General features: G+C 50.4%; 1 protein-coding gene across 1 annotated transcript in view; it reads left to right on the forward strand.

The window, feature by feature from the left end:
* ENOX2 (ecto-NOX disulfide-thiol exchanger 2) overlaps window positions 1-13004 on the forward strand; it is a 38086-nt gene that overhangs the window by 12195 nt on the left and 12887 nt on the right. Inside the window, exons 4-7 of the mRNA XM_009892049.1 lie at window positions 4420-4626; window positions 6285-6518; window positions 7144-7356; window positions 8963-9069. Of these exons, the coding sequence (XP_009890351.1) occupies window positions 4420-4626; window positions 6285-6518; window positions 7144-7356; window positions 8963-9069 (761 nt within the window). The remainder of the gene's footprint in view (window positions 1-4419; window positions 4627-6284; window positions 6519-7143; window positions 7357-8962; window positions 9070-13004) is intronic.

The raw sequence follows: 13004 nt of genomic DNA on the forward strand, positions 1-13004 counted from the left end.
GGCAGCACAGCCTTCTGGCGTGTCAGCCACTCCTCCCAGTTTTGTGTCATCAGCAAACTCACTGATGGTACACTCTATCCCTTCATCCAGATCATCGATGAATATGTTGAACAGGACTGGACCCAGTACTGACCTCTGAGGGACACCACTTGTTACTGACCTCCAACCAGACTCTGCGCCACTAACCACAACCCTCTGAGCTCCATCTGCCACCCACTCTTCAGCCACCCACTGTCCATTCATCCAACCCGCACTGCCTGAGCTGCCTGGGAGGATGAGGTGGGAGACGGTGTCGAAAGCCTTGCTTGTCCTGGGGCTGGGTTCCTCCGCACAAGATGTACTTCCCAGGCAGACTTGGGAAAGGAGTTAACAGCTTTTGATGGCCCATTTGTCCCCCGGCGAATGGAGCAGGACACCCCTGACTCGGTCCACACTTAGTGGGATGAGCAGGAGCTGCACAGAGTCACGGTCCCCTCATCCGCTCTCTCCAGCGTATGGCAGAGCCGGGCAGCAGGTCTCGCGTTAACGCAGGCAGCTTGGCAGCAGTCACTCCCTGGGGCTTGGTGTTCCCAAGACCTCTGTGTCCTACTGGCCAGAGCTCTGCCGACAAACAGGGCTTTGCTGGGCTTGTTATCTTCAGAGAAGAAGAAGTCAGATCCTGTGAGCTGTGCTTACTGCCAGACAAGCAGAGGGTGAGAAGCGTTCCACCCCGTAAAGCCTTGATGAAAGATTCTCCAGTATAAAATGGACAGAACTTACAAACTGGGGAAGGTAGGGGTGTAAGTGCCATCAAAGCGCGCTTCTCCCTGCAGCGCCTGCACGGCCCAGCCGCGCTGTCGGGGCCCCGCAGAGGTCTGTGGGTCTCTGTCAGCACAGGACAGTCTTGAAATTACCAACGGAAAAAAAAAGACTTTTTTTTTTTTTTCAGAAGCAGTGCTCTTCACTGGAAAGATTCTTTTGTTATGTGGAGAAGTTGCCGGAGATGTTCGTAACTGCGTGTCTATATATAATTCAATAGAAGGTGCCAGCAGATGGCCCCCGGGCCTGGGGGGCTCCCGGCAGCGGGAGTCGGGTGCTCCTGTGCCCCGCGTTTTAAATAAAACCCTTGCAATGTTCGGTCTGATTATTTATCTCTTAGTTCACCGTCCACAGAAGAAAACCTGTCTTACTGTCCTGGAAACAGTTGGGGTGGTTTTTTGTGTCTGTGGTTTTTTGGGTTTTTTTTTTTCCAAATCAAATACTCGTGGGCAAGCCAGTTCAAGAATTTGAGTGCTGCGTTAGAAGGAAGATGCACCGTTAGTCCCTTCCTGGCCTCTGAACCTGTAATAAAATTGTGCGTCTCCTCATGCTGGCAAACAAGTAACCGTCACAGAAATACTCAGATGCTGCTTTTGAGGTGCGTGTTCCTCCCACATTTCTTCTAGCCACACTCATGGTGGTTTTTCAGCCGAAGGTCTGCGTACGCGACGTAGACTGGACTCCCCCCGGGGTGCTCCTGGCGCGTCTCCTCCTGCGCCCCTTCTCCCGCGTGTGCGCTCTCTGTACTCTCCCTTTCCCCTCCATCGGGGCTGCCGGCGTCTCTTTCTGCTGCGAATCCCTTCCAGTGGTGGTTTCTCTGCTTTGAAGACCTTTTCTCTCCCCTTTTTGTGACAAACTGGCTCTTGGCTTCATCCAGACCCGTGCGGTTCTGTCCTCGGCTGCGGGAGACGTGCTCGGTCCTGTTTCCCTGGGGCTTTTGTCCTCTTCTGGTTCTCCTGCTGCTTTAATCCCTCCTTCAGTCTGGCCCTGCGAACGGATGCAGTCTGAAATGTTAATTCCTGGCAAATATCTGTCAGGGGTATTTGCCGGGGGGGAGGAATTTTGCTTCATCTGAGCCAATCTGGCAGAAAATGTTAAAAGAAAAGAACTCTGTTACAGTTTGAGGAACCCACAACAATTTATTGTTGTTTAGACAATTATTCTCTCACCTGATGACCCCTCCCCACCCGGGAAGGGGAATTGGGAAAAAACAAGGAAACCTGAGGGTTGAAATATAAACAGATTTAACAGGATAAGACCCAATAATTAACATTAATGACACTAAAGAACCGATATTGACCCCGATACCAATGTAAAACCCAGAGGGATTCCCCTCAGCCCACTCCGTCGGTAGGAGCCGTGCGCTCCCCGCAGTGACAGCCCATGTGGGACCCTGCGAGCGCTGCGGCTTCGGGAGGAAGGGACGGGCTGAGGGCTGCGGCACCGGGGCGAGGAGTTCTCGGGATGGCAGCCGTCACGGGGGAGAGAGCTCCTCAGCAAACTTCCGAATTGATATGGGATGTGCCGCTCGTGGCATGAACGAACCCTGTTGGGCAGCGTGGGCCAAGTGCCCGGGTCTCGCTCCTCCTCACCCCCGCACCCGGCGAGCTCGAAAACACCGAGACCTCGAAACCCGCACCCGATCTCTGGCTGTAAATGAGTGGGTTCAGCGCCCTCTGTTACAGCTGTTGCCTTGTGTTTCATGTACTTGTGACAGACCTAAGGTCTATCTTTTGATCTGAGATACGGTCTGTGCAAAACTGTGTTCAATACCAAAGTTAGCCTGGGGAGATTGCTGTTGAGGTGGGATCGAGTAATTTAGGAAGTTTCCAAGAGAAATTAATACTGATGACGAAGTGGACAGAGGGAACGTTTGATAAGGTGATGAAGGTGTAGTGGAAAGGTGGTTACACTTGGTTTTCAGCGAAAAACTAGCAGCTGTGGTCGGTGTTGTCCTGAGAGGGGAACCTCAGCGCCTCGTCGAGCGTACGAGTCCTTCCTGGAGGCCCTGGGTACAAACTGGTATTGGACTGGGCGAGCCCCTGCCCGGGCGCTGTCTTGCAGCTTCTCGTCTTGTGAAGTGGGAGTAGGATGTTAGAAGGAGTTGTTGGCACAGAAGGTCTGGTGTGTGCCGAGAAGAAGGTTAAGGATGTTGTTTCATAAGGCTGTAGGGAGTCAGTGGTCAGGCTCGATTTGGGAACCAAAAGGAACCATTTCCAAACAAGAAGAAAATAATCCTAATAATTGCTTTTGGAAGAACTTTGCTGGAAATAAGCCAAAGAATTAAAAGAATGTAGTACAACTATCTTGTTAAATAAATATCTAAGTGGTGTAATTCTGTGAACTTAACCAGGGGCGGTGGATCTCAGCACTGAAATTCGTTTGGGATTTTCCAGATATTAAGGATTTAGGGTCTCTTTAGTCTAGAGAAAAGAAGATTGAGGGGGGATCTTATTAATACATACAAATACTTAATGGGAGGATGCCAGGGGGATGGGAGCAGTCTTTTTTCAGTGGCGCCCAGTGATAGGACGAGGGGTGATGGGCATAAACTTGAACATAGGAAGTTCCATCTTAACATGAGAAGGAACTTCTTTACTTTGAGGGTAGTGGAGCAGTGGCACAGGCTGCCCAGAGAGGTGGTGGAGTCTCCCACTCTGGAGACATTCAAAACCCGCCTGGACGCCGTCCTGTGTAACGTGCTGTAGGTGACCCTGCTCTGGTGGGGGTTGGACTAGATGGTCTCCAGAGGTCCCTTCCAACCCTGACCAGTCTGTGACTCTGTGATTCTGTAAGGAACAGCAGGCAACAAGCACGTAATGCTTCTCAGCCTTCGCGTACTGAGCTGGCAGGGTCTCGCTGCACTTGCCTGGTGGGCACCTGAGCGTGGAAATGAGTTGGGTGCTGGAGAAACACTTCTCCAAGTCACAGCAGTCTCACGCGCTCTCTCTCGTGTGCCGCAGGGTGAGAGGAGGGTACGTGCGCGTACTCGGCAACCTGTGTCTGGCAAACAGACTTAACTTTCAGCCTGCTTTTATGTTCTGTGGTTCATTTTAGCCATACAAGTTAAAAAAACCCACCCAGCATTAATTCCTTCTACACCTCTTGGCTCTACCTCTTTCCTTCATCTCTTCCATAATATCTTTTTAGTCTAAATTTGATTCAGGACCTTCCCTCAGCTTTAATACTTTTGTGCCCTTTACAGACTGCTTTTTGCCCTTAGTGATCCTCTGTATATGTTCTCTACATATTCTTTACGTTAGGACAGTCCTTTAAGCTGTAGCACCTCCTGTGACAGAGTTTTGAGGCGCTGGGGCTGCTCGTGTTCTGCGACAGGAGCTCAGGGGGCCTTTGCTGTGCCGGGGAGAGCGTGGGGAGGGCTTCGGGCTCCTGAGGTCTTTTGTTTGCAAACAGACCGGTAAATGTGCTTATTCCCGTAGAGCACCTCAGCAGCGCTAGAGGAGACTGCTCGGGAAAGTGGAACGCAGCGTAGGAAGGTGTACGTTTGAAGGGAGCCAGGAGGGTACGGTCGTCTCGTGGGAGGGGTGGGCAGATGAAAGGAACGTGTGCTGACAAACCAAAAACTAACCTGGTCTGCTTTCTCTCTCGTGCTCTCTTCAGATCTTCCCCCTCCAGCAACAAGAGAGAGGCCCCCAGGGTGTAAGACAGTGTTTGTTGGAGGATTACCGGAAAACGGAACAGAGCAGATCATTATGGAAGTGTTTGAACAGTGCGGGGAAGTCATAGCTATTCGGAAGAGTAAGAAGAATTTCTGTCATATCCGCTTTGCTGAGGAGTTCATGGTGGACAAGGCGCTTTATCTTTCTGGTAGGTGTGTTTCTCACCGGGACGGCAGCTTAAATTCTGGGACAGAGATATAATTTATAGCTGTAACGATAGGCCTTGTGGCAATCGGAAGATTTGTCTGATGTTGTGTCCGTTCACCTCTTTTTCTGCTGCTATTGCATTTCTGTTTAAATACATGAAAACGGCTCCCGAGAGGGAAGATACCTTGGGTACTGCAGACCGCTGCGGGATATTGGGATGAAGTACAATCAGAGTCCATCCCCATCCTACCTGGATAAATGTCTGGCTGATTCTGTAGATAATGCTTAAGGGTCCTATAAAAATTTGCAGTTGCTCTCAGTTCGTTGGATGCTGTGCTTTACTTTCATCAATATTTTTTTCCCTGTCATTCATCAGACCTGAAGCACCTGGGCAGCCTTTACCCCTGTTCTGCGCCCGTGGGGTTTGCAGAGGTTTGTTTCGGGGACGGAGACATCACGGCTGCTGTTCCCAGGCGCTGTGTGGCTGCCAGATTGTGCGTTCCCGGCCAAACCCACGTTTGCTCTGCTCGTTAGATTTGCCCTGAGCAGCCTGACTCTTCACCATTCTAGAAAAATACAGTAATACTCTCTATTTCCGTGCTAAAATCCCTTCCAAATTCATTCTTTCAGTATATTACCAAACCAGGGCACTGCCTCCACGGGCCGTATTATCTCCAGAGAGATGAGATAGTCAAGATAAGTGAGGGAAATGCTCTTTGCTGTTTAAAATAACGGAAACTTCTCTGCAGTCTGTTTTGACTGATTGTAAGCATCGTGTCTCATTCCAGAGCCGGTTGAATTGAGTTAGACTTGCAATGCCCCCTCAGGAAGAGTTGTGTCTCTTTGCGGTTACCCCTTCTACATAGCTGATACGGCCTCTTTAGCTGCAGGCATTCTCTGCTTATAGTTCCTCCTGCCCCAACCCATGGTTATGTGCAGAGTCACCAGTGTCCTCCGCACACAAGCGTTGTTCCCGGGCTTGCTCTCTGTACAAAGTCTCTCTCTAGTTCAGATTTTCTTCCCTACATCTCACCTGTGCTTTTCTTAACCGCAGAGGAGAGCCTTCTAGCATGTTTGTGCGTCCAGAAAAGGAGTCCCGCAAACTTTCCTGGTGGTGAGAAGAGCTCCCACATGGTGGGCGTGCACGTTTGCTGACCTTATCCCCGCTCCCACCGGATGATGGGGGCTGTTCCAAAGATTACCGCCATCCACCTGCGGCCCTCTTTGCCGTGCCTCGCCTCTGATTCCCCCTTCCCCATCCCCACCTTCAGGAGTTTGTGAAAGTGGGGAAAAACCAAGGCGGTTCTGCCTTCCCCGTGTGAATAGCTGGGCGTAGAGCCGCAGCCTCAGAGGTTCCGTGCAATTAAACAGTGGCTCTTCGAGACCCAGTGCCTGCCAGTGTGTAGAGGAGAGCCAGTACCTGCTAGGGTTTAGGGGAGGAACAGCCCGTGTAAGATCTTGCCTAGGATGTACAAAACACAGGCAGAGAGCCGCAAACCCCCTAACAGTGTTTCCTCTTCCAGCATCACTTTCTGTGCACTAAAGTCTTCTGTTCAGGGACTTTCTGTCTCTGTAGGATTGAGAGACGGGCGCTGGTGGGTGGTTGGAGCCTGAGGTACCTCATCTGTCCCGTCTGAACACTGCTGTCATCACTGCCAGGCTATCGCATCAGGCTGGGCTCCAGCACTGACAAGAAGGATACCGGGCGCCTGCATGTGGATTTTGCACAGGCTCGGGATGATCTGTACGAGTGGGAATGTAAGCAGCGGATGCTGGCGAGAGAGGAGCGCCACCGCAGGAGGCTGGAAGAGGAGCGCTTCCGCCCGCCCTCCCCACCTCCCGTCGTCCATTACTCTGACCACGAGTGCAGCGTTGTCGCTGAGAAGCTGAAAGGTAAGCTGTTCTGCGGGACACGGCCACCCTTCTGTGCAGATGCTGGGACAGAGACTTGTGTTCTCCAGTGGTTGTCTCGCTGAACTGAAATGATGGTGCCATCTAGACCTTGCAGAGCCCGGTCAGACCGAGCCCTCCGCCTGCACGCAGCAGCTCTCCCGGCCGTCTCTGTTTCAGAATTGCTTGTCTTTTTGTAAAAACAATACCATACTTGAGTACAACAGTTTCTTCCAAACCATTTTTGTTCATGTTAAAAGGACTAGCGTAAGTCCTAAGGCTCCCTTTGAAGCTGAAGACCCATGTGTGGCCTGATTATTTTGGAGCTGGAGGATATTTTCTTCCACGAAAGAGCACATCTGAATAGGCACGTGAAGTTTTCCAGCAGGTTTCTAGCGGTTAGTCCTCCTCTTGTTACACCTCAAGAGATGGTTTGCTCCATCAGCTTGATGCTAGACTTGCCTTTGTAAGCCTTTCTATAGCCTTGGATTCAGATAATACCACGCTTTCATAACTGTGATTAGCCGCCTGAAGTGAGTTGACCTTCGAAAGAGAAGAGGTCAGCAGTGCCAGGGGAAGGGTCTGAAAGCTTACTTCTGTGGTGTAAAGGGGTCCTTTCTTGCTGCAGATGACACAAAATTCTTGGAGGCCATCCAGACCTTGCTGACCTGGATAGAGCGCGGAGAAGTGAACAGGAGGACCGCCAACAACTTCTACTCCATGATCCAGTCGGCCAACAGCCACATTCGCAGACTGGTGAACGAGAAAGCAGCTCACGAGAAAGAGATGGAAGAAGCTAAAGAGAAATTCAAACTCGCTCTCTCAGGGATTCTGGTTCAGTGTGAGTAGTGTTTCCGCGGTGAATGTTGGTTGTCTGCTGTTGTAGGGAAGACGCTTAATTTCTAGAGTCTGGAGTGGCCACGGTAAAAGGACTCCAGGAAAAGCAGTAGCAATCGCTTCTGTGCAGCTGCAGTTGATTTATAAGCATGTATCATCAACTTGGCAAAAGTTTCATGTGGTACTTGTTACTGAAGTAAGAGTCCACATCTTGGGGGGAGGAGACAATGGATTCTTAATTTTTTTCCTCTTTTAATTATAGTCTATTAGTAGTTCTGTCATCTTTTCAACTCCACTTGCACAGACAAGGTAAGTTCCTGGTAATCTGGTGCCTCAGCGAAGTGTACAGGATTTATTCGCCAAAGGTAGGATGCGGCAGAGTGTTCCCGACACCCTGTTCTCCGTCACAACTGAAACCTGTTGCAAAACAGCATTTCGAACCTGGGTCTTTCAAATCCCAGTGCTTTATTAAACCATGAAATCAAGGAAGAGGCGTGGGCTATACAAGTTCCAAGACGTAATTTACAACAGTTCCTTAAACCACTCATTGCCTCTTACACATCCTTTCTTTAGTAAGTCTGAATATTATTATTTTTTTCACTTTTTTCTACTAAGAATACCTTTCAGAGTACCTTCTCCGCAGTTGTATGAAGTCCCCTTGAGCCCCTTGGCTGGGTTGTGAACATTCTTAACTTTTGGTTTTTTATTCAATAATTTTTGCTGTTACTTGTTTGATACTTGATTTTTAAATTGTTTTTTTATTAAATTGTGTTCATGGTAAAAAATATGGGCACATCATCCAGAGGGAAACACAGTAAGCGCTGCAGAGGAAGTAGTAATAGGCAGTAGCACGCAGCTCCGCTCTGTAAAAGACCCACTGGTATCTCCACCACTCTTAAGTTAATCTAAGTAGCAGAAAGTTGATTTTATTTTGTAAGAATTATACTTACTACAACATCACAAGCGTAAAAAAAATTAAAATAATCAGGTCGATGTGCTTTCTGCCGTTGGGTGAGTTCTCATGCAGGAGAGGCGCTTTGTATTTCCAAAAACCTCCGCAAATTTTCTAGAGAAATAGAAGGAATAAATCTCAGGAACACAACAAGGTGACGGCTGAGGCCGGAATGCCTTTTCTGTCGCCCGCCCGGGTGCGATGCGGTCGTGCTCGGGCCGTGGCCCCTTCCGTGGGACTGTGCCCGCTGGGCAGAGGAGCATCCAAAGTGCCAACGTTCACAGTCGTACGTAACCTTCCCATTTTAGAGAGCGAGTGCTACCCGGGTGTACCTGCTACACTCATAGGCAGCGTCGCGCGGCGTATTTGAATGTTTTTCAGCGCAGCGTGTGCCTGCCCTTTTTCCAGCTGAGAGCAGCTGCCGTTTCCCCGGTTGATGGTTGCTCTGTGGGCATTAGACACTGGCCTGGCGAAGTTCACGCTTTTCTTTCCAGGCACAGAGTCCCTTTCCTGAGCATAGCTTCAGCACAGTACAGTGTTATAAGAAAAGGTTAGCCAAACCACCTGCCTGATTCCACTTTTTTACTCCTTTACTCCTCTTGTTCGCCCTCTCTGGATGATATTCTGGCCTGATTTGACTGCTGATTTGATACTACAGTCGAGCAGATAGTGGCCGTGTACCATTCTGCCTCCAAACAAAAGGCTTGGGACCATTTCACGAAAGCTCAGCGTAAGAACATCAGCGTGTGGTGCAAACAAGCAGAGGTTGGTAATTTTTTATTGTGTTAGATCCTCCAGCACGGTCTCTTTCTTGTCAGGGTATTGATGTTAAGTTTGCACGATGCTTGCGTGGGTAACACCACCTTAATTCACAGTATAAGATGGGAATTACTCAGTCGTCTCTTGTGTTACAGGTAATACATTTTCTCGTGGCGTTTACGTTAGTAGTAGCAGTACATTGACATCTGTATGCTGATTCAAGTTGTGCACGATAATAATAATTACTGATCTGTTTTCTGCTGGTTTTAATGTTAAAGCAAGAGGGATTTCTAGAGAGATGTTAAAAAAAACCCCGACAAACCCTAAGTATTGTCAGAGATCAGTTTTATCACATTTTTATTGATAGACTTAAAGTGGAAATCATTGCAGCTGGACAGCCTGGAAAACTTGAGGGAGGATGTTCTCATATTTGCGTATTTATCCCGTGCAGCGACATTGCTCGTAAAATACAGGATTTAAAGGTGGTGACAAAGATGGGGTTGAGGGAAGAAGGCATGTCACCCAAACTGCTCTTCCTGCAAGAGGAATGTCAACATTAATCTTTAGTGAAATGGTGGCGCGTTGCTACTCCAATGCATGTGTAACATTAACCAACAGAAAAAAGGGCATCAAGTAGCTGATGAAGCCTCTCTCCGTAGGTCTCATCTGCAAGTTGCAACTTGCAGAACTCTGCACTTGGCCTTGTTGAACCTCATGAGGTTCACGTGGGCCCACTTCTCCAGCCCAGGTCCCCCTGGTCGGCATCCCCTCCCTCTCATGTGACTCTTCCTGTGGTTCTGTGTTTTTCTCGGGTGTTGAGCTCCTTATTACACACTTGGAAAACAAATCTATCCCACCAAAGCCAGAAGTCATCTTTCACCTTTAAGATTATTTAACATCACAAGTAAATCTGGGCAAAGTTGACAGTTGACAGGTGATCTGGGATCTCTGCTCGGTTGGGGATATGTAGGCCACCTTCTCACATAGCTGCAACCTGGGAAAAACCTGTAGAGTTGGATAATACATGGCTGGTGGCCTTCTGGTAAAAAAGGAGATGATTGATCCTCCACAACGTTGGAAAACTCTAAATGAATCTGTATTCCTAGGAAGTTTCCAGCTGTGATCTCCTCATGAGACCGCACTTCTGGGACTTTCTTTCCAAATCCCACTGAGTCAAACCTTACGTAGTAGCTAAAGGAGGAGCTGACGTTCTGTTTTATACCTGATAAGTTAGGTGGAGAGTCTGATTCTGGTTATGCTTCTGCTTTGAGCCACAGTGCTCCTCTTCTTTCCTGCTTACTGAGATTGCTTATGATGACTGGGGTGGGAGCACTCTCTCCGTTTGGAGCTGTCTTTTGTTCCAAGGTAAGTTCTCCCGGTGGGAAGAGGCTGTGAGACCACTGGTGAGGCCTCTTCCAGGAGTACTTGCTGCTGGGCTCCGCCTGCTGGGCTCCCTCAGCTCAGGGTCTTCTCTTAAAGGAAGGTGGACCCACAAGGTGCATCTTCTTGGGACAGCTTTTGGCAGAATTTAATCCTGTGGGTCACCGCACCAGAGCCTGGTGGGCAGCTCAGGGAATGGGGGTGTGTTGGGGAGATGTTAGGCCAGGCCGGGGTTTTATTTTTATCAATGGTGATTTAAGGTGGTTTTCCCAGGCGGTGCCAGCACGTCCTGGCAGCTCATTGAGAAGCCATGGAAGGTTGAGACCTGGTGAGCCACCATGCTACGGTAGCTACCAGCCAGCATATTCCCTTATCGTAGGCTCATAGAATGGTTTAGGTTGGAAGGGACCTTAAAGATCGTCTAGTTCCAACCTTGCTTTAGGAAGGGCCTGGCTCAAACATTTGGCTTCTCTGATGCTTTTTCCTCTCCCGTGCCGGGCTGCCCGTGGGCGCAGGCAGGGCGCTGGTGGGCCGTGGCGTAGCCTGCTGTGCAGCCCAGCCAAGCCTGGCCCCGCGTCTGCTCCGCTCTGCGCAGCCGTCTCCGGCTTGGAGGCCACTTTGGCCTTTCAGCAGTTGAGCAGAGTCAGTTAAAACCGATGGGAAGATTTTCCTCCGGTCTTCCACCCAGCTGCCATTTTACGGGTGCTCTCCAGGGCCGGCAGCAGTTGCTTTGGAAGCGTAGCCAGCGCTGCCCGTTGTGCTCAGGTCTGCCTCGTGCTTGCCCTTTCCCCACGGCTGTCCCCACGGTGTCCGTCCATCCAAGCTGAAAGCACGGTTGTTTTCCCCGTGGGCTGCTCCTGGTGGACGTGTGCTCCGCGCTGGCAAGCAGAGGTTTTGAAAGTTTCAGGCCATGAGAGTAAAATCTACAAAGAGCTGGACGTTAACTTTATTTCCTAAGCAAATCTGCTATGTCTTTTCTCCTACGGCTGTTTCGGGGGTGTATAATCCAAGTGAAGTTGGGGTAAATTGGCACCGGGTAGGGACACTCGGCCGCCTGCGCCAGCCTCTAGGAAGCATTTGTGGCATCTCCATCTCCTTGGATGACTGACTGTCATTTTCCGAATGTTGCTTGCCGTGCTCGGCAGAGAGGGTGGAGAGGCTGAGTTGGTGTTCCCTTGCCTTGGAAGTGGGCTGCTGCGTGTCCCTGCAGAGCTCCGGCGCTGCCCAGTGTGAGCTGGCCGGAGCGGTGGCCGGAGCAGGGGACCTCGTCTGGGTTGGCCGGCTCTGCCTGGACATGGTGAATGGGGCAGAAAGGACACACACGGGCAGGAGCTGGGGTGGCTCAGGGACCAGCGTAGGAGGTGGCATCTCTGTGCCTTTCTGATGCCTAATGTGGACCAAGGCTGTGACAGAGGAGAGGATCCCAGCAGCCGGAGGGAGAGAGACTGTGGTGGAGGCTGAGCACAGGGGGAGAGAACCTTCACCAGCATTGATAAGGCTCAGGAGGCGGTGGGGTCATCTCCGGCCTCATCTGTGTACTTGCAATTCCTGCGTCTAACTGGCGTGACCGCTATCTCAGGTAGGTTTTGCTGTCGTGGCCGTGCAGCCGCACGGAGGAGGTGTGGAGCAGGGAGGAACGGAGTGGGCAGCACTGCGGGTTGTGGGTACGGCCACGCTGCAGCGGGGCGAGAGAGAAGCAGGGCGAGGTGGTACCGGGCACCATGTAGGCCAGTGCTTGGAAGGTGCAGGAGAAAGAAATGCCGGGGAGAGGGGCCAGCAAGCCACCGGGCTCTGTCTGTCAGGAGGGGACGTCACCGGTGGAGGTGCTGTCACGGGTGAATTAAGAGAAGTCATCATTGTGGGGTTAACTAAACGGGTTTTACTGATGATTAAATAATAACCAACTGATAATTAATTGATGATTGATAATTAAGTGGTAATCAAATGGTGATTAAGCAATCATTGGATAGTAATTAAACAGTGATTTCAGAGGGGTGATTTGACAGCGGTCAAACACTCTACTACTTACTACACTTCTAATAATTAAGCTATAGCTGGAGATATATATCGTAGACTCACAGTATGGTTTGGGTTGGAAGGGACCGTGAAGACCACCCAGTGCCACCCCCTGCCCTGGGCAGGGCCACCTCCCCCCAGCCCAGGTTGCTCCAAGCCCCGTCCAACCTGGCCTTGAACACCTCCAGGGATGGGGCAGCCACAGCTTCTCGGGGCAACCTGCCCCAGGGGATCACCACCCGCACAGCCAAGAGTTTCTTCCTGATATCTCATCTAAATCTCCTCTATTCCATCTATCCATATCTAGATAGATATACATATATACAAAAATGTTGTTAGCATAAAATATACTTTTAGGATTACTGTAAAATGTCGCTTAGCTCGTTATAGATATCAGATGCCGGGTGAGGGGCCTCTCAGCCTTGAGGGGTGTCCCTGCTCGAGGGAGACCACCGCCGTGCAGCCTGCTGCCGCGCCGGGGAGCCCAGTGGGCTCGGGGGGGGGCTGCAGAGATTTGTAGTGTCAAGTGATGGACTCATAGTCAA

Source organism: Charadrius vociferus, unplaced genomic scaffold, assembly GCF_000708025.1.
Source record: "Charadrius vociferus isolate BGI_N301 unplaced genomic scaffold, ASM70802v2 scaffold1279, whole genome shotgun sequence".
Lineage (NCBI taxonomy): Eukaryota > Metazoa > Chordata > Aves > Charadriiformes > Charadriidae > Charadrius > Charadrius vociferus.